We start from the raw sequence: 24,573 nt of genomic DNA, 5'->3' as shown, positions 1-24,573 counted from the left end.
GTTTGCTTTTACATCTGCCCAAATCCAAAGGAAATGTTATCACTAACTTTTTGAACATGTACTCTGTAATTAATTATTTGGAGAAACAGTGATAGAGTTATTCACCCTTTTTTATTCAAAACTGAGCCATGCTTGTCTAGATATTAAATGACCAAAACCATGTTGTTATCTAACTTTTATCAATTTTTTAACGTTTATTGATTTTTGAGAGAGACAGAGTATGAACAGGAGAGGGGCAGAGACAGAGGGAGACACAGAATCTGAGGCAGGTTCCAGGCTCTGAGCTGTCGGCACAGAGCCTGATGTGGGGCTCGAACCCACAAACCGTGAGATCCTGACCTGAGCCGAAGTCGGACGCTCAACCGCCTGAGCCACCCAGGCGCCCTAGTTGTTATCCAACTTTTAAAATCTCCATAGATAGCAAAAGGTTTAGATAGAAATCTGATCTTAAGTAACCGCATTTTAAAAGTTATATGGAAAATGTGGTGGTTTGGATCACCCAGTGTCTTTCAGTAAATATTTTTAAAAGTGTCATTGGCCCTAAAGTCCTTCTCGGGGTGTGTGTTTACAGTTAGCATGTATTCACCAAACCTCGGAAGGCTTTCTTGCGGTCTGCCTGCACCTAATTCTCCATCCATCTATATCGTTCTCCACTTGATCCCTTCACCATAAATCCAAATCCTTCTGAAGGTGTTAGTTTTTCCGACCAGGGTCACCTTCTGACCATGCACCCCTGCACGGAACACGCTTCCAGTCTTGCCGCCCCCCACTTTACCCCAGCACACGCACTCGCCGTTGTTACCCGGAAGCTCTCCGAGCTTTCCTACAGTATTCCCACAATCTGATTTCTACCTGAAGGTATACACGTAAGGGCAGGAAAATGCGTGTCTCCCTGGCTTTAGCTTAGAACTTTGGTGAATCCAGTGTCCAGAGGCTCAGGACAGTAATCTCACACTTCCCTGTGGCGTCGCACATACACTCCCGCTGATCTGGTAACACACGTAATTGCCCCCATATATCTAAACATATATCTAGAAACTTAGAGGTTCCTGGTGTCTGGCTTGGACCTTGAAATGCTTTTTCTCCATAGAAGTGGTTATAAATAGTGCTTAGGAGATTGAACTGGCACTGTAAATCCCGAAACAAGAAGAATTCTGGAGGCTTTTGAAAGCTGGCCTGGAAATCTAACTGCTATTTGCATTGTTTCAGTGGATGAAAGTGTTCAGGATTCTAAACACCTGAATCCCATCCAAGCGGTAGGACCCTTCATTTGATGGCTGCCTCTCTGAATACACTCCAGAATCCCGCATGGGAAAGAGTTGCTAGCGTGCGAGCATAAAATTACTAGGTGCCTGTGGAATAGCGTGGAGTGACACAGTCCGTCATGAATGCACAGATCCACAAGTAGAATGGTTTCTTACTGCTTATATTGAACAAAAATTAATTATCAGGAATTTAAAAAACAAAAAAGTTCTCACAGCATCAATCTTGTCTGGGCCTCGCGTGCATCATTCTGTGAGCTCTGGCTTTGGGCTCTGACTTTTTCACGTGTAAAACAGGAAGTATAAATCAGAATTCTCATTAAATTCTAAACTCTCCAAAGATCCAGAAATGGTATTTTCTGTTCCGTATGAAATTGCACGCACACCTTGAGCATGAAGATCCGCAGTGGCTTTCAGGAGCACTCTTAGGTTTATAAGTTGTTTGCGTTTTAGTTTAGGTGTCTTGGTAAAGCACTTACAAACTCTGACACCTGAGTAATCATAAATTTAAAACCTGTAACACTGTCACAGTGCTGACCACAGGCCATCTTAATATACAATGCTATGTCTAACTATTGATCTCAATTGACTGTTAAGTGAAAAGGTTTATGATAAGCTTTTACCATAGTATTATTTAAAAAAATACATTGCTTCAGCTGTATTAATTTCTTTTTGAAAAAAACCCTCCCCTTTAAAAGAGGACACCTGCCTTCTATTTTCTACAAAAATGGATAGTGAGTCTCTATCCTTTCTAAGCTGTACAAGCAACGAAATATGTAGTAAGTAATGTTTCTTTGTTAAATAATGCGTTTTTTTCTTAGGCAGAGGCAAATTTGGGGGGTGCGTGTATGTGCTTACCATGTGATGCACAATATTTATTTTAACCTTTAAAATGATCTGACCACTGTGAGTCTCACCTCTGAACAAATATTTTTATGAAAAAAATAAAATAATGCAGAGGAATACCAAATTGAAATCATACAGTTTATCAGTTTTTCCTAGTATGAAAAAGACAAACTAATAAATAAGTCCAGAAAGATATGGGGCACCTGGGTGGCTCAGTTGATTGAACGTCTGACTTTGGCTCAGGTCATGATCTCACGGTTCATGGGTTCAAGCCCCACATCGGGCTCTGTGTTGTCAGCTCAGAGCCTGGAGCCTGCTTCAGATTCTGTGTCTCCCTCTCTCTCTCTGCCCCTCCCCTGCTTATGCACACGCACACACACTCTCTCTCTCAAGAATGAATAAACATTAAAAAGATTTTTTTTTCTTTTAAAGTCTGGAAAGATAAATGCCAAGTGATTCATGGTGGTTCCTGTAAGGCTTGAGATTTGATGAGTAAGAAATCCCAATTTTATTATAGGTACTTCAAAAAAGGTTGTGACATTATAGGTAAGTTTTAGTTTCCTTTTTTGATGTTCTCTATATTAAAATCGTAATAAACTTTAAACCACGGGGTGCCTGGCTGGCTCAGACAGAAGAGCATGCGACTCTTGATCTCAGGGTCATGAATTCAAGCCCCACATTGGATGTAGAGATTACAATAATATTAAATTTACAATAATAAAATAAACTTTAAAAAACCCTCCAAAATAAAAATTATGCTTCTGTTAAAAATCATTTTTGCTAATGCAAAGTTCATTTATATAATCTATTAAGCCTTCCGAAATGGGTTGGAACTGCCTTCTTTATATACTTACTTACTCCTAAAAGGAAATCCAGTATTAAATGGAGGCTTTTTTTTTTTTTCAACGTTTTTATTTATTTTTGGGACAGAGAGAGACAGAGCATGTACGGGGGAGGGGCAGAGAGAGAGGGAGACACAGAATCGGAAACAGGCTCCAGGCTCCGAGCCATCAGCCCAGAGCCTGACGCGGGGCTCGAACTCACGGACCGCGAGATCGTGACCTGGCTGAAGTCGGACGCTTAACCGACTGCGCCACCCAGGCGCCCCATTAAATGGAGGCTTTTACTTGAGTTTTACACGCTTTCACTTAAAAGGGAATAAAATTAGAGGCGCCTGGGTGGCTCAGTGAGTTAAGTGTCCAACTCTTGATTTTAGCTCAGGTCATGATCTCAAGGTTCGTGGGATCAAGTCCTGCATCAGGCTCTGAGCTGACAGCGCTGAGCCTGCCTAGGATTCTCTCTCTCCCTCTCCCTGTCCCTCTCCCTATCCCTGTCCCTGTCCCTGTCCCTCTCCCTCCCTCTCTTCCCCCCCTCTCAAAATAAATTTAAAAAATAAAAATAAAAAAGTGAATAAAATGAGTATGTATAGTATTAAGTATGCTTTTAATTGTATCCGTGGTAAGGCAAAGAACCTTATGTTAAGGCACACTGTTTGTTATATACGTGATAGCAATTATAAGCAAATTGCTAACAAAGTGAATTCTAAGTTAGAAACAAAAAATCTTCCAAGAAGGGTTCATGCTTGCTTGGGAAGAATGCAAATTAAAACAACAAAGTGGTTTGTTTCCCTTAAGGATTGTTGGAGAGCTTGTCAGTGCTGGAGTGCAACAAGTGGGCTAGTGTTATTGATTTTCACCTTGTGTTACCAAAACATTTTTCATTGACAAATATTAATTGCGTATTAAGTGCTAAAGAGTTTGATGGTCCAGATATTGAATTTTGTAATGAATTGGGCTTTTAGTTTGGTTTACCAGTAGGCAATATGGTGGCATGAAAAGATACAGAGGTTTAAGCCGGCATAACTTCCACTCCAAGAAAGTCAAGTAGATATTCCTGAAGAGTTTAAGCTCAGCAGTAGGAGATGTAATTCGTTTCCCTTTGCATTTCAGTGACTGACCGCTCTTTAGCCAAATCATAGGGAATGCTTGTCTGAATAGGTGTTGTGTGACTATAATTAGTAGTAAAGTATCTGGAATGTCTTGCGTTGATTCTACCTTACGAATCTCGTGAATCATTGAAATTGCTACCGGAACAGAGTTGGTGATTGTGATCGTTACTATTAGTCTTTATAAATGATTAATTTGGTTAAACTATTTCTCCTTTTATTTTTGAAAAGGATCTGTAAATCAGAGTGAGCAACCACAGTACGTACGTGTGTCTACATGGGCACACCCACAAAAATGCATGTTCTGTTTTTAATTCCTTTTTAGTGTCTTCCCCAACTTTTTAGTAGCGTGTGTTGTTTTTTTATTCTTTTGGTAATTATATCCAGCGACATCTTTTATATAACGATCTTTCTTAAATATCAAAATCTGTGGGTAACTGATGAAATTAAGCAAAATTAAAATTAGGGAAATGAGACTGTCAGTTTGGGCAACCAGCTGGTATCGGTAGTTTCGATTGTAAATTTAATCCTAACTCGGGTATTTCTTTTTGATTCTAGAAATTTGACCTTTTTACTAATTTATTTCCTGATCTCTGATCTAAATAATTACCATCTGATACAGGATTATCACCTAAGGGAAAAAATGCGACCCAACTCCAAAGCAGACTTATTAGCCCTTTCTTCTCTGCCTCGCCTTCCACTGCCCTTTCATCCTCGCTCTTCCTGTCTTTTCCCCCGTTGGCTCTTCACGGGTTCTCGTAGCCACTCACACCCAGTGATTGAAGAGACACTCACGGAGAGACTGCTGTGCGGCAAGCGCTGGGTGCCAGATCCGTGCCACAGCGCCTCTCGACGTGCCGGTCGCTCCCGGATCCGTCTCTCCTCCCCTCAGCCTCCTCCTTAGCTCCACATCCCTCTTTCTGACTCTCTAACGTATTTCCAACTACCTTCTCTAGTCCTCCACCTTAATATCTACCTATCCCAAACCTAGGTCCTCACGATTTCCCACCTGCCCCCATCCTCCCAACCTAGAAACATGTTCTTTCTCTTATGCCTTCCTGTCCGGGTCACAGCATCACTGTATACCCAGTGGGCCCCTCTTTCCCGACCACATCCGGTTCCTCATTGGATTCCTAATTGATCCACTACATTTTCCTCTTACCCTGTCCTTTTTTTTCCTAGTTCCTCTCTCCTTTTCCCTCTGCCAGAATTTTCTTAAGACTGGTCTGATCTGGGGGCACCTGGGTGGCTCAGTCGGTTGAGCGTCCAACTTTGGCTCAGGTCATAATCTCGCGGTTCATGAGTTGGCAAGATCAAGCACCACATTGGGCTTGCTGCTGCCAGCACAGAGCCGGCTTTGGATCCTCTGTCTCACTCTCTCTCTACCCCTCCCATGCTCACGTGCTGTCTCTCTCAAAAATAAATATACATTAAAAAAAAAAAAGAGGGGCCCCTGGGTGGCTCAGTCATTTGGGCGTCCAACTCGGACTCGGCTCAGGTCACAATCTCACATTTCATGAGTTGGAGCCTCGTCAGGCTTTACGCTGACGGCACAGAGCCTGCTTGGCTCTTTGGATTCTCTCTCTCCCTGTCTCTCTGCCCCTCCCCTGCTCACGCTCTCTCTCTCGCTCTCTCTCTCTCAAAATAAATAACTTAAAAAAAAAAAAAAAAGCCTGGTCTGATCTGACCATTCTCCTATTTAGAAACTTCAGAAGACTCTCTGTTGGGTGTCAACTTAAATCCAGATTTCCTAGCACAACAAAAAGACGGTGTGTATGGCCTGGCCATAGCTACCTTTTTGCTTTACCTGCCAACCCTGTCCTCCCCAGTGCTCCCCACCCCCTCACTTCCATTGGCAGAGTGACACAGGACTGCCTGCTGCTCTCCTGGGCCTCCCTCACATGTTTGCTGGACTCATCTTTCCTCTTAGGATGGCCTTTTGTTTCTGGCCAACTTCTGCTCATCCTTTACAGCTCAACTCAAATACCACCTTGATTCTGTGCCTGGTTCTGATGTAGCATACCCTGAACAGCAATGGCTGTCTATTCTTCTGGGTTTCCGTGGCACCTTATGCACATTTCTGTTGTGCTGTTAATTGTACTCTACAGTAGCTGCTTGCTGTCAATCTGTCTCTCTTTTCTCCCAGCTTCACTGGCAGGTGTGTGTCTCATCTTTGTGCTCTGACACAGGGTCTAGGACATAATCAGCTCTCAGTAAACATTTTTAAGTACATTTGTGCTAAAAATATTTAATTCCATGAGGTAGGCAAGACATACGTTACCCTTATCTCACAAATAGGCAAATCTTGTCTCAGAAAATTTTGCCCATTCATAAACCCAGCAAGGACAAATTTTAATCCACTAGATAAACGCGGGATAGTTTAAGGGTAAGTCAGAGGACTTACAAGTAACGTCACTGTGATTTTTCGCCACAATAATTGCTATGGAATATTTGCAAATGCAATTGCTATGTGAAAAAAAAGTCTGGGGCACCTGGGTGCCTCAGTTGGTTAAGCGTCCTTCTCTTGACTTCGGCTCAGGTCATGATCTCATAGTTCATTGGTTGGAGCCCCGCATCGCATCGGGCTGTCAGGGCAGAGCCTGCTTCAGATCCTGTCTCCCTCTTTCTCTGCCCCTCCCCTCTTGTTCTCTCTCCCTTTCTCTCTCCCTGTCCCCCTCTCCCTCCCTCCCTCCCTCCTTCTCTCTCTCTCTTTCTCTCTCTCCCTCAAATATAAATTTTTTTAAAAAGTCTACATATATTATTGTATTCTTTTATTACTGTTTTAATACTGAGAAAAATGTTGAATGTTACATGAAAGTCAGGAAGGAAATTTTATAGTTTTATAACTTGGCATTTCTTAACAAAAGAGATGTACCCTGTAATATACAACAACATTAATTAGGTGATGTTCCAGACTAATCTGACTTTCTGTTTTAATAAGGTTAAAAGGCATGGTACCACACATAAAAGTATAAAATTCCTGAGTATATATCATGTATTAGTAGGTATACTCTATTCTCCAAAGCAAATACAAGACAAAAGATGTGCTAACATACTGGTTAATAGATGTATGAATTTTTTAAATGTATGTAATACCTTAATTTTCTACAACACTTTCCAACTAATTTCTTTTTTTGGAATGGTGCAAATGTTAAATCCTCTTGAAGTGTGTTTTTTAAAAGTAGGAATTCTGTAGCTTTAGTACGGTCTACGTAAGACAGTTTTGTGTCGCCAGACAGTATATTCCACATATATACCCGGTGAGGGACCACATGTGTGAGGGCCCTGTCCTGCTACTCAGGTCAACAGCCATCTTGTGTTTACCTTGACCCAGATCAGAAATGAGGAGAGTGCTGAGTTCTGTCAGTTGACGGAGGACGTGTGTGTGCTGAAGGCCTGCTATGTAAGGGCCTAGTGTTTTGAGAGGGGACAGAGGTGACCAACCCGGCACACGTTTCTGGAATTCCGAGAGGAAGCAACAGGGATTTCCTCATGTGGCACAGTATCGCCTTTAACAATAGTCTCTCCTATCTTCTTTGAAAATTTATGTAACCATTCTGTGTCCAATTCTTAGGAATCCTTTGAATATTTAACATCACAGTTTTCACTCTGGGAATATAAAAACAAAAGTTCGTTCATTTTAAGATTTCTAGCATGTGTTCGAATAGACTCATATTAGAAACACCGATTTAAAAACATTTAGCTTTGGGTCTGCCCAAACCTGAAGAAAACATTTTCTGTGACTTTTGAAGCATATGTGAGTTATATACTGAATAAGTGTTTTATAATTATTTCATACCAGCAATGTGAATATTGGACAGCAGTTTATTCACTATCTTTTTATTTAAAACTGATCCGCATTTATCTAAATCACATTAGCATTCAGTGTTTCAGTACCCATGAATCATCTTTAAATATGACTAATTATTTTTAAATGTTGATGAAAAATGTTATGGCTCGAATTACATCGTTAACTAGATTTTTTAGTGTTATCATTACTGAGCTTAAAAGTCTCGCTCAGAATACTAATACACTATTATCCTGTCATCAACCAAAAACCCGTGGTAATTATGTTTGAAAATAATTGGAAGTTTGTGACGTCCCAGGATTTTTGGCAAACATAATTTCAAAATAGGCTGTAAGACTGACCACTTGAACATGTGAAAAAAGGATGTATCAGTTATGTATAGCTCAACTGGATATTTTATAGTTACTTCATCCTGAAAATATGTGGTCTGCTAAAGCAGATGAGAGGTGGGTGGGCATGTGCACACACAGGCATGGGTGTGGTCAGCTCTTCATTATCTGTAGTAAGAGAAGGAAGAAGCACTTCAACATCAATAGGTGAGACTTAGGGAAAATTGATTCTTTGAATCTGAATAAGTCCCTGAGTTGAATAGAAGGGGGAAAAAAACCTCCTAAAACCAGTACATACATACATTTAACAAAGGTTGCTGTTATAATGACCTCATCATTTTAAGATTGGGAAACACCTAAAGGCTTAAATGTTTATTCTCTATTTGTATTCTATAGACCTTCCTTTTTAAAGGTAATTTTGATCATCTACAGTTGACATTGGTGAAAATAAAAGCTTCAGTAATCACAAAAATCTGAAATTATTACTACTGCCTAAATTATAGTAGTAAAAAGTCTTGAGCATTTATGTTGATTCTTACTCTTCTTGGGGAAGGATGTTGTGTGTGCACATGTGCTTGTTGGTATATAATCCTCCACAAAAAGAATTCCAAAAACTATTGCTTGTGTCACAAGGATTACCAATATGTAGATATTGAAAAGCTCCTTTAATTCATCTGTGTCAGTTAGCTTATCCCCAGATGGCATTTAAGTAGCTTTTAGTGACTGAAAATGGGCACTATATGCTGCGGCTATGTTTAGGGATAAAGACAGACAGTGCACTTGAGGCACTGTATCTTATAATCAAACTTAAGGTAGCTCGCTTTATTACATTTATCCTTAAACCTATTTTCCATTTAGATGTTCAAACGATACCAAATCTACTTGTCTTTCGCCCTGAATGTATATTCTTTTCAATTAGATAGCGATGGAAAACTCAATTCATTGGATGGTTCCAATACCCCTTGGCTTGGAAACTGCCACAGCGGGTTGACTCTATATCATACAGTCGGCATAATGTGAATAACAAGTATTGCCTCAGCCCTCCATCAAGAAAAGAAATTATAGAGATAAACAACCCGTTTTCAACCCTCAAATCTCTGTTCAAAATCATTATAGAATCGCCAAAGGGCAGCATCTAGGCTTACGTGCTTACACTGTAGGAGATAGTACAGCCAATAAGAAACGGGTCCCTCTTTAATACTAGAGAGCTTTAGGAATCCTTTCACCATCTACTTTGCTTTTGGTCAATACTTTAGTTTCTATATTTTGTGCCCCACGTGAGAAAAAGCCAGGGTCCTAATTTTATAATGATTCTTTCCTCAAGTGGTGCTTATTTATGGTACCCGTAGGTAGATGTTGCCTCTTTGGAGCACAGATGAGCTAATGGGACCCAGGCCCAGGGAGGGAGGCTGCCAAGGAGAAAGGCAGGACCACTGTCCTCTGTGGCCCAGGTGGCCCAGGGGGGCCACACAGGCCATCCTCCACCTTCTCTGCCAGGAGAGAAAGGTGGCAGCTTCTAATCTTTCAACCTCTGTTCTGAGGTCAAGGAAGAGTTCCTCTTCGCCCACCACTGCTGTGGGGGCCAGGGGACTGCTGGGGTGAGTGAGCTCCCCTGGGAGACCTGGCCCTTTCTCCCAGGCAGCACGGCCATCCACTGCCCTCACAGAGCTGGGGGGTGGGGGAGATTGCACCAGGATGGGAAGGGAGACTGGACCAATCCGGGAACCTTCCTCCAGACCCCCTATACGTGGAAGTCACTGGGCTCCAGAGTCTAGGGATCTAGGAGGCCCTGGTTGCTGAGGGAGACAATGGGGCAGACGCTTCCCCAGCAAGGCCCAGCTCCACGTGGCCGCGGCTCTCAGGCAGCCTGCTGTGACCCCCTGGGCTGCAGCTGTGCCCACCATCTAGCACTCGAAGTCTGCGTTATTGGGCAGGGAAGAGTCATTTAGAAACTCTGGTGCAGAGGCGCCTGGGTGGCTCAGTCAGTTAAGTGTCCGACTCTTGGTTTCAGCTCAGGTCATGATCTCACTTTTTATGGGTTCCAGCCCCGCACTGGGCTCTGCCCTGATAGCGTGGAGCCTACTTGGCAATTGTCTCTCTCTCTCAATCTCTCTCTGCTCCTCCCCTGCTCACTCGCTCGCTCTCTCAAAATAAACAGACTTAAAAAATATATATTGGTGTATAATGTACCTACATGCCAACTACATGAAAATCGGGTATATAGAAATTGAAGCTTGGCAGCTTATAGTTTTTGTTTTTTGTTTTTTGTTTTTACCTGGTGCTCTGTGAGACAACAGATTCCAGAGCCAAACTGCCTGGATTCTCAACAAAATAAATTACTCCAATTCTCGGCACCTCAGTTTCTTCATCTCTAAGGTAGGGTCTAACGTAGTGTTCTTACCTCGTAGGGTTAATCTGTAAGGATGAAGAAGTTTATATCAAAGTGCTGAGGGGCGCCTGGGTGGCTCAGTCGGCTGAGCGTCTGACTTCGGCTCAGGCAGCATCTTGCAGTTTGTGAGTTCGAGCCCCGCGTCAGTCTCTGTGCTGACCACTCAGAGCCTGGAGCCTGTTTTCAGATTCTGTGTCTCCCTCTCTCTCTGACCCTCCCCGGTTCAGGCTCTGTCCCTCTCTGTCTCTCAAAAATGAATAAGCATTAAAAAAACAAAAACCCAACTTACAGCATTCCCCGGCACAGAACAGGTGCTATGAAAGTTTCTCCTTACGCTTTTTGGATTCCCTGCGGGACGTAGCTCGCCAGTGCACTCTATAGACCTTTTAGTGTATGATTTTAGAATGTATTTGAAGGATGACAAAAGCTGCTCATTGCAGTTGGCCTTTGATAAATGCAATTTTTTTGTTTGTTTGTTTCCAAGTATGAAATTCTGGGATCCATTTTTTTTATCCGTGACCACCGTGATAAGCCAGAAACTGTGTTCTTCAAGCGCCCAAGTGATGGCTGTGTCAATAATTGTGAGGTTGCAAAAAAGTAGACGGCAAGGAATAGAATGGGCTCATTGGTCCGTAATTTGTACATTTGTAAATGAAAATAAAGAGCCAGAACGCAAAATTAGTACGAACGACTTTTGGAAAGGGGGGCAGGGAGGAAGGATTGAAAACAAGGACTGACGATCTGCGGTTTCGTCAGCGGAGGCCTCTCTGGGCCTTGCAGCCCAGCCCAGGCTCCCTGCTGAGGACAGGTGTCCACACACACGCCGCTTTCCTAGGGACACGGGGAACTTGGCGTGTCAGCCATCCGCACACCAGCGACTTCACCACAGCTTTCCCCAGGCACAGCTGCAGTGTTCTGGTAAAATCGTCGCAGTGCGGGCCTTCCCGCACGCCGTTCTGAGAAACCCTAACAGCACACGGTTGCTGCTTCCAACTCAGTCGGCTTGAAATTCCACGTTCTGAGACGTGGTTAGCTAAGGTGGCCCTTAATACCATCCAACACTACAATGGCGTGCTTGGAAAGCTTGGAGGGAGTTTAAGGAAAAGCCACAGACATGATTAAAAAGTTGGAAAATGAGACATGAAATCTTATAGTCACTGAGGTTTGTTTCGTTGGTTGGGTTGTTGTTTTTTTTTTTTTTTTTTTTTTACATCCCGAAAAGAGAAAATAAGTAACAAAGGAGCAAGTTGCTGTAACAGCCCTCAAGTCTATAAAAGGTTATCCTGCCGATAGATGACTGTCTGGTCTCCGCCTCTGTGAGGCCACAGCAAGAGGGAGCAGGCTCACACTGTAGCATTTTGGATTTAGATTTGATATAAGGAGAAATTTCCTGACAAAACACATTGTTAAACACAGAAAAGCGTCCTCAGGGGTTTAGAATCTTCTCTAGAGATACTTGCAAACCGAATAGATGTTCATCTGTCTGGCCTGCTTTAAGCAGCCCTGTTCACATACAGAAAAGAAGGGGTGACCTTTCAGTGTTCTAGGCAATATCACCTGGCCTTAAGAGCCCACACACAAAAAGGCTGGAAAAGGTTTCGTTCATAGCAGTAATTAAATTTTACTTGGGTCTTCTGCGTGGTCATAGATGAAACTTTTTGTTTAATGGCACAGTCTGCCTGGATTGTTTGTTTCCTTGAGCATTTGAACCTTAAATATACAATAACATTTTCACAAATTGGTTGCTTCAGAGAAAAGAAAGAGGGAGTTTTTTCTCCAGTGTAATTAACTCTTAACTTCTTAACTCTTTTGAAATGGCTCTTTTTTGATGAGTCTTTGCCTTGCGTAACAAACCAAGCTGTCAGTCCCAGTGATGTCTTCGTCTTCTCTTGGCCTTGAGCTGTTACCTCCCTGCCAGTCAGCCATGAAATCAGTGGCCTTCTGTATTGGGATGTCAGAAAGGCCTGCACGTCAGACCCTGGCCCTCTGTCCTTATCTGCCCTTTTCTGACTCTGGCACCGTCTGTAAGAGACGTCAAATGTAGGGGCTGGTGCTTTGGATGCAGAGGTGAACGTGTCCTGAGCCGCCCTGGGCATTGCTTGTTATCCTTAAGAAGAACCAGCACCAGAAACGTGTAGGTATTTGTAAGCCTTTGGTATCACTCTCCTTTGCTTTTCAGGGCGGATCCTCACTTCCTAGATACTCACTTCCCTGACTGTGTGGCTCACCTCCAGCCTGTTTTCCTGTCTCCACACACACGCTTCCTTCAGGGTCCCCTTAAACTGAGGATCTCCGCCATGTTTGTACCCCAACAAAGCATGTTCAGACTGTTCTCTACCAGAGCACATTCTAGGGGAAATCCCTCAGCCAAGAGCTTCATTGGATTTGTAGAAATTTCAGAGACCACGTGCAGCCAACTAGGGACATACTTCCAGCTCAGTAGACCTTTCAGGCACCCCCAAATCACAACTGTCTTTTTTTTTTAAGCTTCTTTATTTATTTTGAGAGAGACCATGCACACACATGCATGCAAGCCGGGGAGGGGCAGAGAGAGAGAATACCAATATCCACTGAGTGTGGAGCCCTAGACGGGACTCAGTCTCACAAACCAGCAGATCATGACCTGAGCTGAAATCAAGAGTCAGGCACTTAACGGACCGAGAGCCCCACAACTGCCTATCCGAATCTGAAGCTCACCTTGTGGTCCCACCGGAGGCCCACAGCCAACGCGGTCTCCTTCCCTCTCTGTCCCGCAGGTCTTGGGTGAGGCTGTGACAGTGCTGTCCAGGTTCTTTTATTTTCCAGGTCATTTTAGGACATTTCCTATGAGGTGCGTGGTCCGAACTTCATAAACCTTTCCCTCGTAAACAAAACAAAAACCAAAAACCTTTCCCTTCTTACGGTGCTCACGATAACACAACTCCATCTACCCTAGGAAACCTTTCCTTCGCAATTTATGTCAAAAGTAGGAAAGTATTTTGTGTGGTTGGGTTTCCTCCCCCCCTTTAAAAAAGTGGTGGTGAAACCTGCAAATAAACACAAAATGTTCTCTTTGGTCTTGTTCAGTCCCTCATGTGGGTGTGATAGAGTGCTACCTTTCGGCATCAGTTCTCAAACTTGTCGTTTGAAAGCCAAATATCCAAAACACTCCAGGAAGAGACAGACCCTGTAAAGCGCAATTTTAAAGTATCCTAGACAGTCCTAGCTTCTGTTGATGCTGACCAAATCATTTGTGAAATGTGTGCCTCTTCTCCTCTGTGCAGGACGGTTAATTCTGTTTCTTCGAGGAGTACGCTGCGACTGCCTGTTAAAACTGCTAGGCCAGTGCACATACTCCTCATTATTATCAATCCTGCCTCTCAGTTCCTTTTCTTCAGTAAGAAAGACGGAAGGGTGTTTACCAATTCAGCACTGTCTCCTGCCAGGGGTTATTGTTCGATTTCTTTTATTGTTCGTAGCACTTCTTGAATTAGATTAATTTCTTTATATTCCATTTCTGTCTTTTCAAGACAGCAATTTCTTTTGACTAAAGAATAGAACAAGACGTGATACCCATTCGCATATAAAAAGTAGACCAAGCCTCCTTTTATTTTGAAACCTGTTGTTTGGGGAAGCATTCTGTACAGTTTAGCATTTAAGATCCCAGCCACTGGGTGGGCCCCATCCCAAGCCCTCACTGGCTCCCTGTGATCCCCAAACAGCTACATCTCCCTTGCCGGAAGGAAGCGAGGTTAAAGTCCATTCAGCTGCTGCCTGCACAGATCTGAGAAGTTCAGAGATTCTGAACAAAAGACAATGGCATCATTTCCATGACACCGAGGTTCTGAAGCACCTCTTAGGCTGAGGTTATAATGAACTCACTTCCCTCCTTCCCTGAGGACCCTGAGTGGCACTTGCTTTCTTGCTCCACCGGCAGCACTCCGTGGTTTCTTCTGGGTTCCTGTAAGATACCCTGCGGGGCACCCAACAGTGTCTTACCATGTATCTGTGTGTGTGTGTGTGTGTGTGTGTGTGTGTGTGTGTGTGTGTGTTCTGATCTACAGTGTAGTCCCCCTTTGCCCAGACTAAGGAAACTAACAAATGAAGCTTAGTATCCAGGGCGGCCTCAACAACAATACATGGAAACAGAACAGTGCCAGAAAAAGTACTGATCCCAGCCCCACCCCCCCCCCCCACCCCCCCGGACCCAGCAGGAGCATGCATTCAGCTCAGGACTTCCTGGCAGTAAAGCAAGGACATGTTACAATTATGTAATTATTGTTACATGAGAAAGGAAAGCAACAACATTTATCTGGAAAGACAAACATTTTACTGGCAGAACAGTCCAAGATGACATTTAATTCACAGGATCTTCTGTTAGAGACACTGGATAACATAATGAAGGATGTCCTCAGCTGACACAGAAGTAATCTTGGAGTGGATGTTTTAAATAGCAGCCCTCTGTAAAAGTAGAAGAAGTTATGTGAAAACGTTTTCGTGAACACTTTTCTGAAGGAGCCTGTGTGTCTGGCTTTCTGCCTTTACCGCAGGGCGAACCTCATCTCACAGAGAGGTACATTAATGTGACCACTGGGTTGGGACCTCCTTCGGACCTGCCGGTTTATGGCCACTTCACTGTTGCCAACTCACTGGTCGCTGATTAAGAAGAGATGCTAATCTGAAGGAGGCAGGGTTAGCATTCTGTGTTGAGCGTTAGGGGCCCAAACGCCAGGAGGAGGGTCATGCACTTCTAGAGGGCTCTGGGGGCCCTGAAGGAAGAGCCAGCTTTTCTTAGAGGAGCCTTTAGTCTACTCACACTTTTAGATGCATACCAGGACCCCGGAAGCATGGAAGTAACTGTTTTGGCCTTTTGGATTTTTTTTCCCCGTAGAGTTGCCGCATAATGTTACGTGTCCAGGCGTACAACATCATGATTCCACGGATGTATACATTATGCCATGCTCACCACAAGCATAACTGCCACCGGTCACCACACACCACTATCACAGCATCATCGACTATACTCCTTGTGCTGTGCGCTTCATTCCTGTGACATATCTATTCCGTAGCTGGAAGCCTGGATCTCCCACCCCCCACTTCACGCATTTTGCCCATCCCTCCACCCCCTGCCTGCTGGCAGCCGTCAGTTTGTTCTCTGTGTTTACAGATCTGATGCTGCTGCTTTTTTGTTTGGTCATATTTTTTTTGATTCCACGTGTGAGTGAAATCATACAGTATTTGTCTTTTTCAGTCTAACTCATTTCACTTAGCATAATGCCCTCTAGGTCCATCTGTGTTGTCACAAATGACACATTCTCATCTTTTTTTTTTTTTTTGATGGCTGTGTAATATTCTTGTGTGTGTGTGCGTGTGTGTGTGTGTACACCACATTCTCCTTATCCATTTATTGATGGATTCTTAGGTTGCTTTCTATACCTTAGCTATTGCAAATAATGCTGCAATAAACATAGGGGTGCATATATCTTTTTGCATTGGTATTTTAATTTAGGTAAATGCCCAGTAGTAGAATTATTGAATCATATGGTATTTCTGTTTCTAATTGTTTGAGGAGTATGGAGATACTGGTTTCCATAGTGGCTGTGCCAATTTCCATTTCCCACCACACTGTAGCAAAGGTTCCTTTCTCCCCACATCCTCACCAATACTTTTTGTTTCTTGTGGAAGAAACTATTTCGAATCAAGTATTCTTAAAATTTTTTTAATGTCTTATTTATTTGAGAGAGAGAGAGAGAGAGAGAGAGACCATGAGCAGGATTGGGGCAGAGAGAGAGGGTGACACGGAATCCAAAGCAGGATCTAGGCTCCGTGCTGTCATCACAGAGCCCAACGCAGGGCTCAAACTCACGAACCGCGAGATCGTGACCTGAGCTGAAGTCGGACGCTTAACTGAGCCACCCAGGCATCCCCTTGAGTCAAGTTTTGTTAATGGGAGGGTAGCACTCAATTCCATGAGACACTGGGCGGGAAATAAGGGAGCCAGGCAGTGGGCATTAGCAGCACAGGAGGAATTGAATTGGTAAAAGGGAGGACAAGTGTCCAAGCTGAAGGGCCACCTCTGCTCATCCCTGTCTCTCGTGGCCACATGCGCACAAAGGCCCAGGATCACCAGAGCTTTCAGTTTTTCAGGAGAGGCCAGAAATCTTGATTTTATGTGATATCTGATGAGTTAGAATATGAGCTCAGAAAACTTTTTTAAACATTTTTCAGGGGCGCCTGGGTGGCTCAGTCGGTTGAGCGTCCAACTTCGGCTCAGGTCATATCTCGCGGTCCATGAGTTCGAGCCCCGCGTCGGGCTCTGTGCTGACAGCTCAGAGCCTGAAGCCTGCTTCAGATTCTGTGTCTCCCTCTCTCTATGACCCTCCCCCACTCATGCTCTCTCTCTCTCTGTCTCAAAAATAAATAAACATTAAAAAAAAAATTAAAAAAAAAAAAAAAACATTTTTCAGACCAAGCCAAACACATCTCCAATCTGGTTTCAGATTAGGCTGAACCTAAGGGTCTTCAGTTTGCAACCTCTGTCTTAAAGCAAGGCCTTTTACTATCTTAACCATGGCATACCTTTAAATTGGCCCCACAGAATTTCAGGTTTTTAGCAGAACTGAATCTTGATTTTAAAAACCAATTAAAGATGCTTTCCAGTGATCTCAATAAATTGACCTAGTCAGTGAGAACGGTCATTTTTTTCCCTTTTAATTGGTTAACTTTTTACCCTCTTCCGCAATAATTTTCATTTTAGGGTAGGTGGCAGGATTATTATTCAGCAGGCTCACCTTGTTGCTCAATTAGCACCACATTAGGAGCCTAGCACCATGGATAGTTACCATATCTGTTTAATAAAATGTTTAATGAAATGAAATCTGTTTCTAGGCTACCTTAGCATGCTAGCTGATACTGATTCTGGGATATATGGTAAGGGCCTCCCCCCCCCCCATTAAATTGTATACTCAAGTAATCCAGTTTTGTGATTATTTACATTTGTCTTATTTTTTTCCCAGCTTATTGACATATAATTGACATATGACATTGTAGATGTTACAGGTGTACATGTGATGGTTTGATACACTTATACGTTGGAAAGTGATTACCACCATAGCATTGGCCAACACTTCCATCTTGTCACGTAATTACCATTTCTTTTTTGTTGATGAGAACACTTAAGATCTACTCCCTTAGCACCTTTCAAATGTCTGTCATCTTTAAGTAAGGAGGAGTAACACAAACATTAATATTACTTATTGGATCCTTATTATATGCCATCATTGCACAGAATGCTACATATATAGTAACTCATTGAATCTTCACAGAGCTCTTTGAGGCAGGTTATTATCAACACCATCATCATCATTCCTGCTTTCTAGGCATGGTACTCTGAGGTTAAGTAACTCACATCATTTGCCCTAGGTCCTTCAGTGTGTAAGTAGTAGAACCCAAAGGCAAGCCAGACAGCCTGACTCAGAGCAGTGTTCTCTGCCAGTCTGAAGCCCAGGGCTTTGCAGTATAACATGTTTTGTCTGAGTGTTGAAAACCGGTCATTATTTTGGATCCCACAGTACCCTGAAAGTCTAGTGACAGAAAAGAACAAAATCCAAAGAGCACTGAGAAATGGGCTTGTATCCCTACTCCTCCCTCCTTCCCTCCTTTTAGTCACTCAGCTATGAACTATAAGAAGATTCTTACTGAAATTTACCACACTTATGGGGCTGAGCTACATAGTGCGCCTGATGTTCCCACTGAGACTCAAGGTTCACAATTGTTCATTAAAAAAGAGGCGGTGCCCGGGTGGCTCCGTTGGTTACGCGTCCAACTCTTGATTTTGGCTCAGGTCATGAACTCAGGGTCATGAGATCAAGTCCCACACCGGGCTCCAAAATGAGTGTGGAGCCTGCTTGGGATCCTCTCTCTCCCTTTCTGCCCCTCCCCCCCTCAAAATAAATAAAATAAAAACATTAAAAAAAAATAGATGGAGATAAACCTTCCTGGTAGTGTCTCCATTGAAGAGAACATATTTCCCCATTCCTTTCCAGACAGAGGGAGGAGACCAACCCATAGCTTGTAAGCAGACTGAATATTGGTTAATGTGGTCGAGGCATGATCTTCCATAGTTGAGTGAAAGGACATTAATACAATATTATGCTAATTTGCTTAGTATGCCAGTGTTTTTAATGACAATATCATTAAAGTTGAGTATCATTTTTTATTAGTAAAGACCTTTCATCATAGATGTAGTCTAAAACACAACTCCCTTTTTTTTCAATTCATGGTTAAATCAATGATAGCTATTTGGCAAAGGTTCAAAATGATCCCTGTTAACTTGTTTGTAATAGTATTTGATTTCTGTATGTGTTCAAACCTCCCAACAGGTACGTGTATGTATGTTTACTAATTGTAGCCAAGTGCATTTAAGCCCAGTGTTATTTGTGGGAAATGAAGCGTAAAACATGAAAAATGTATAATTATTAAGGGTTGAAATTATAGTTTTTAACTCCTTCCAGAAGAGGGATATTACGATGCAGCTCTGATTGTTTTTCATTTCAGATGAGTGAGGTTCCTAATTAAGTAAAATTCTTCCCTCTAATGGACATAAGTAAATTAACATATTGGTTCGCCTGTTAATATATGCTTTTCCATTGGACTCACGCTGTCCTCCCAATGCAGAGACAGGTAGCTTCTTCAGAACAAGATTAAAGAAAGCCCTTGGATATATCAGTGGGAGAACTTTGGTTGCTTTTCCTATTTTTCTCACCTAATTTTATAAATAAGGATCATAACAGTATCTAATCTCCATGGCATAACTTGTTCAACATTGAATGCATTTGCATGTGTATGTGTAACAGTTCTGTGGAATGCAGACCGTTAATGACCCTGACTTTTATTTTAGACGATCCATGGACACAAGGGACCAATCACTGCAGTGGCCTTTGCTCCTGATGGACGATATCTTGCCACCTACTCAAATACGGACAGCCACATTTCTTTCTGGCAGGTACGTGTAGATGCTACAGGGTCCTAGGGTATACTGTATGTTTGCTTTTGCTATGAAACGCTTCCTGTTCTGCCCGCCCTCCCTGCTTCTTTCAACAAATATCACATATTATTGCTGACTGCTTATGTGCTACATGCCAGCATGCAGGGTGCGCTGAGAATACAGTTAGCAATCTGGAGGTGGGGGTGGGGTCTGCTCTCACAGGGCTTGCAGTCTGTAAATAAGCAAGCAGTTACAATACAGAGGGGAGCCTGAGAATAAGGTTGTGGGACAGATTCACAGAGGAGGTGACATCCGAACTGAGACAGGGTCATGCTGAGTAAGGGCTGGATGGTAAGAGGAAGGCAGAGTGGGTATTTAGGGAGAGAAAGCAGGAGCAGCCTTTCAGTGGTAAGCCAGGGCACGGCATGCCTGGGGGCCTGGCCAGAAAGGCACGGGGCCAGGGAGGTGCTGCCCAAGGATGCGGGCAACCCCAGCAGGGCAGAGGCCAGGGAGAAGGCAGCGAGTAGTAGCTTCATATCCCGTTTATATTATCTCATCTGTTTGCGTTCTGAATTTCCCACATAATGCTCTTTATTCATGAACTATCAAAACATTTTCAAAACCCCGAGTGTCGGGGCACCTGGCTGGTTCAGTTAAGTGTCCAACTTTGGCTCAGGTCATGATTCCGTGTTAGTGTGTTCGAGCCCCGTGTCGGGCTGTCTGCTGTCAGCATAGTGCCCGCTTTGGATCCTCTGTCCCCCTGTCTCTCTGCTCCTCTCCTGCTGGTTCTTTCTCTCTCTCTCTCTCTCTCTCCTCTCTGCCTCTCAAAAATGAAATAAGCATTAAAAAAAATTTTTAAACAAACAAAAAAACCAAAACCCCGAGATCATTGAGTGGCAGTTCATGAGGATGCCTATGTTTAATTGTGACTACAATGCATATTAACTTTGAGCGCCTAATTTTTACAGTAGACCTTGTTTTATCCTCAAAAATTAATCTCCATTCCATCTTTTTAATTACCTTACTCCTGATAATTGGTAAAAAAAATTTAAACATTACCAACTCCCTTCCCGACGAAAAGCCAATTTAAAATTTTGTTATTACCTTTACTGTCCTAAGATGCACGTATGTTTTATGAGATTCAGTTTATTGCCTTGAAAGCTAAAAAAAAAAAAAAAAAAAAAAAATTAAAGTTTAAATAAGACTTCAGCACAACTTGACGATGGTTTTTAAAAAAATCAATAGCTAATAAAATGTAAAACAGATACAATAAATTGCTTAATTCACAACATACTATTAAACCTTGACAACTTCCAAATCTGTCACAGACTTTTCCCTACTTTTCATTTAATTTCGTTTTCCAGTTTGTTTTCTCATTATCTTTTCTCCCAGAATATAGCTCCCGCATCTTAATTGGCTCCTATTAAACTCTCTTCCTCAGCGGCCTCCCCGGTGCCCGTATCCCCCAGTGGCTACCGTGGGGCCCGTGGTTAGTGCTGCCAGCAGCCCCACGGTGAGCCCGTTAGGCGTCCGTAGAGTGACCCTCGCACCAATGCTTCCTTAAAGGGTTTCCCCACCAAGCGTGTTTTCCACACGGTGGTCTCTGCACGCCACCTGTACTTTGACACACAGTTTCTGCTCTTCCCTGTGCCCTTGGAATCCCAGACGAGTGTTCACGTAAAACTCCACATTCGTTCAAAACATCTCCTGGGCACCAAAGCGCCGGGTGCTGGCCAGTGCTTCAGGGGTACGGAGTCAGCCAGTCCCAAGTCCCTGCTTTCGAGAACCTTGTGTTTGTCCACGTTTTCTTCTTTGGAATAAACAAACACAAGTGTTTTTGGTTTTGTTCAACGTGACTTCCTCAGAACGTGAAATATGTTAGATAAAGGAACACCTCCTACCTTCGCCAGATTTGAAGCTGTTGCCAATATTTTCCTGAATTTCTGCGTGACGAATGTTTTTTCCCTTATCTAGCTACTCAAGGTTCTCTTTGGATGTGTTCATCCCTTCCTTGATTTTTTTGTTTTTTCTACTTGTATCCACATTCCTGCCTAGTGCACTGAGGGATTTATGGTTAGCATCCTTTCTTACCTCAGAGCTGAAGCTCATTCGTTACGGAGATGGTAGCTTTGCGAGATCCCTCTTCTCATCCTCCACTTCCCCTCTTCGGGCTCCTGCTGCTGCCTCTGGGCTTTGCCGAGGACACTTGAACCCGTGCCTGTGCGTGTGGCGGTGCGCGCAGGGGGGCCACAGCGCACTTCCTTGGTGCACACGCTCATTGTGCTGTCCGCACACGTGGGTGTCCCACGCACAGAGCACGGGGACTGCTCAGGCAACACCCAGGTCTTTTTGCCTCTAAACCCAATGTCAGGATGGAAAATGCAACCCATGTCTTAAATTAATACCCAGTTTGGTCTTAAAATTTAAGGGGAAAGCACAGAAACATGTCCGCTGTTATCAAGAAAATACAATAAAACCTCTTCCAGAGTATACGTATAGGGGGGTTGATTTGAATTAAAGGGAGTCCAGACGGCAATGGTGGATCTCCCACTGCTTTCCCAAAATAGGCTTTGCTGATTTATTTAGATACATATTGTTTAGTTCTAGTGATGTATGATGATACTTTTATATTATTCCAGTAAATGTACTGTAATATATTTTGAAAACTTAATGAAGTCTTATTAATACAGGACCTTACAAAAGCTATGAGCTATTAAAATCTTTGCTGAGAAATGAGTGTTAATGAGAAATATCGGTTGGATAATTACTCAAGTGAGACTTAGTAAAAGGTTTGTGTGCAGCATTACTTACACTGAGAATTGCATTAAAACACTTCCTGTTTTGATGAATTACATCTGTATGTGTTTCTATGTGTTCAGAAAATAATCTTCATGGGACTGGTTTGGTGAAGCATTCTTTCTAAAGGGAAGGGAAAAACCAACGTTGCATTTTTGTTATTTACAAACTCAGCTACTGAATGATGTCATCAAGCAGTTTCTAAGCCCTTTGATTCTCCAGCTACATATTCCTCCAAGTTGAATATTTCATGTCAGGGTATCTGTTCACATTTGAGCAAGGGGAATTGAGTAATGAAATCAAATACGGCCATGATTCTCTCACCTAAATTTCACCACTATCCTCCAACTAGTGAATATCCTCTTTCAGAAATGCTAAAAATAAATTAGATGGATAGTGGTTTCACTTATTTTTATGTATTCCATCATAGAATGGAACACTATTCAGCCCTTTAAAAAGGGTGCTGTAGGGGCATCTGGGTGGCTCAGTCAGTTAAGCATCTGACTTCGGCTCCGGTCATGATGTCATTCGATCCCCACGTCTGGCTCTGGGCTGACAGCTCAGAGCCTGGAGCCTGCTACCGATTCTGTGTCTCCCTTTGGATTCTCTGCCTCTCCCCCACTCACGTTCTCTCTGTCTCTCTCTGTCTCTCTCAAAAATAAATAAACATTAAAAAAAATTTTTTTAAAGGATGCTATAAATCTGTGGCCATTAGCATCAACGTTTTGTTGAATGAAAAAGGCAGATTGTGAAACTGCCTTTTAATTCAAGCCTATTTACGTAAAACTCCTTAAATCTGCCTCTTACATGTACATATATTTGGAGGTCTAGAAAGAAGTTTACCAAAATGTTAGTGATTGTCTCTAGGAAGTAAGATTTGGGGGGATTTTTGCTTTCTCCCTTCTACTTCTCTTTATTATTTAAATGTTCCACAATGAGTATTTATTGTCCTTGTAATCAAGAAAAAATTCAGTGTTACCAAAAAATACTCTAATCCCAGGTAGTTTTTATTCATTTGAGGCTCAAACTGCCCTTTCCCATAGTTTGTAAGCCTGTCACTGGTCAAGAAAATACTAATATCCAATAACAAAACGGTTCATTGTCTCAGTGAGCGTTCTTTGGCTGAGCTTATTGGGAACATGAATACTCACCCTTCCTACTTCAGGTTATCTGTCTGCAGAAGAGGTCACAGGGTAAGGATGGTCTGAGGAACAGCACGTTAGAGTGAACCTGAGGTCCTCGTCCTTCCAGGGGCACGCAGCTGTAACAGTGCTGCGCCGTGTGGAATTTCATTCAGCTGTTCCACCGCAGGAAGGCTGTGTGACCCTTCCGAAGGCATGTATCCATCAGTTTCTCAAATGGTTTATCAGTCATTCATGGGATGGCTCAGCTCAGAAGGAGATGCCAGGCGCAATGATGGACTTCTTGTTGAAGTTTTCCATTGGTAGCATTTCTGTAAGGTACTCTTAAGGTACTCTCTCCCTCTCTCTTTGGCCCTCAACCCAATTCTTCTATGTGGCTAAATTTTGAAGGAAAGAAGTAAAAATAAGGAAGTGTCTGCGCCTATTGGGCACCCTTAGCATTTTGAGCCACTAGCAGAACTCAGGCGTCATCCATATTTTCATAGAAACTCCATAAAGAATGAAAACTCCTTTGTAGCTATTTATCAACTGAGAAATGAGATTTTTTTTTTTTTTTAAACACAGTATGCCTGTTGATACCAGTTAATTTTAACCACCAATTTTCTGGGTCATTTGGATCTGTTCTATTAAAGAACTCAATTATCATGTACTGTTACTTTCTGTACAAGCGAGAGCCATCAAATCACGCTCACCACCGTTATTCATATATGAAATATCTGGGAACCCTCAGAAAGCAACAAGACATTGATTTTTGTCTTGCATGGAGTTCTTGGGAAAAGGGAAGGAAGGGAAGAAGTTTTTGGAGAAGGACAGTAAGGTACTGTCTGACTTTAAATGTTAACTTTAACAGAAAGAGTTAATGATAACCATACATTTGGTTTTAAAATGTGACCTCGTACACTAGTGATTTTTTTTCACCTCTGTGTTGTGTTCGGCACTATTATTAATGCAGGAAAATCAGTAACATTAGTCATCTTAAAAGGGTTATTACTCAAGATGATTTAAATTGTGAAAATGTCAGTGGAGCCTGCATGCATCCTGCTAGAGATGCCATGATTTACGCCCTCTGACACCATCGTGCTGCTGAGAAG

At 42.7% G+C, this 24,573-nt stretch overlaps 1 protein-coding gene across 7 annotated transcripts in view; it reads left to right on the top strand.

Annotated features, from left to right (window-relative positions):
- WDR7 (WD repeat domain 7) overlaps nt 1–24,573 on the top strand; it is a 354,164-nt gene that overhangs the window by 325,677 nt on the left and 3,914 nt on the right. For all 7 annotated transcript variants that reach the window (XM_040478723.1, XM_040478724.1, XM_040478725.1 and 4 more), the window contains one exon: nt 19,458–19,562. In XM_040478723.1, coding sequence (XP_040334657.1) covers nt 19,458–19,562 — 105 coding nt within the window. The remainder of the gene's footprint in view (nt 1–19,457; nt 19,563–24,573) is intronic.

The sequence above is a fragment of the Herpailurus yagouaroundi genome, unplaced genomic scaffold (genome assembly GCF_014898765.1).
Source record: "Herpailurus yagouaroundi ecotype Mexico unplaced genomic scaffold, PumYag 142, whole genome shotgun sequence".
Lineage (NCBI taxonomy): Eukaryota > Metazoa > Chordata > Mammalia > Carnivora > Felidae > Herpailurus > Herpailurus yagouaroundi.
Note: the sequence above shows the minus strand (reverse complement) of the source record. Positions and strands in the feature narration are given on the sequence as shown.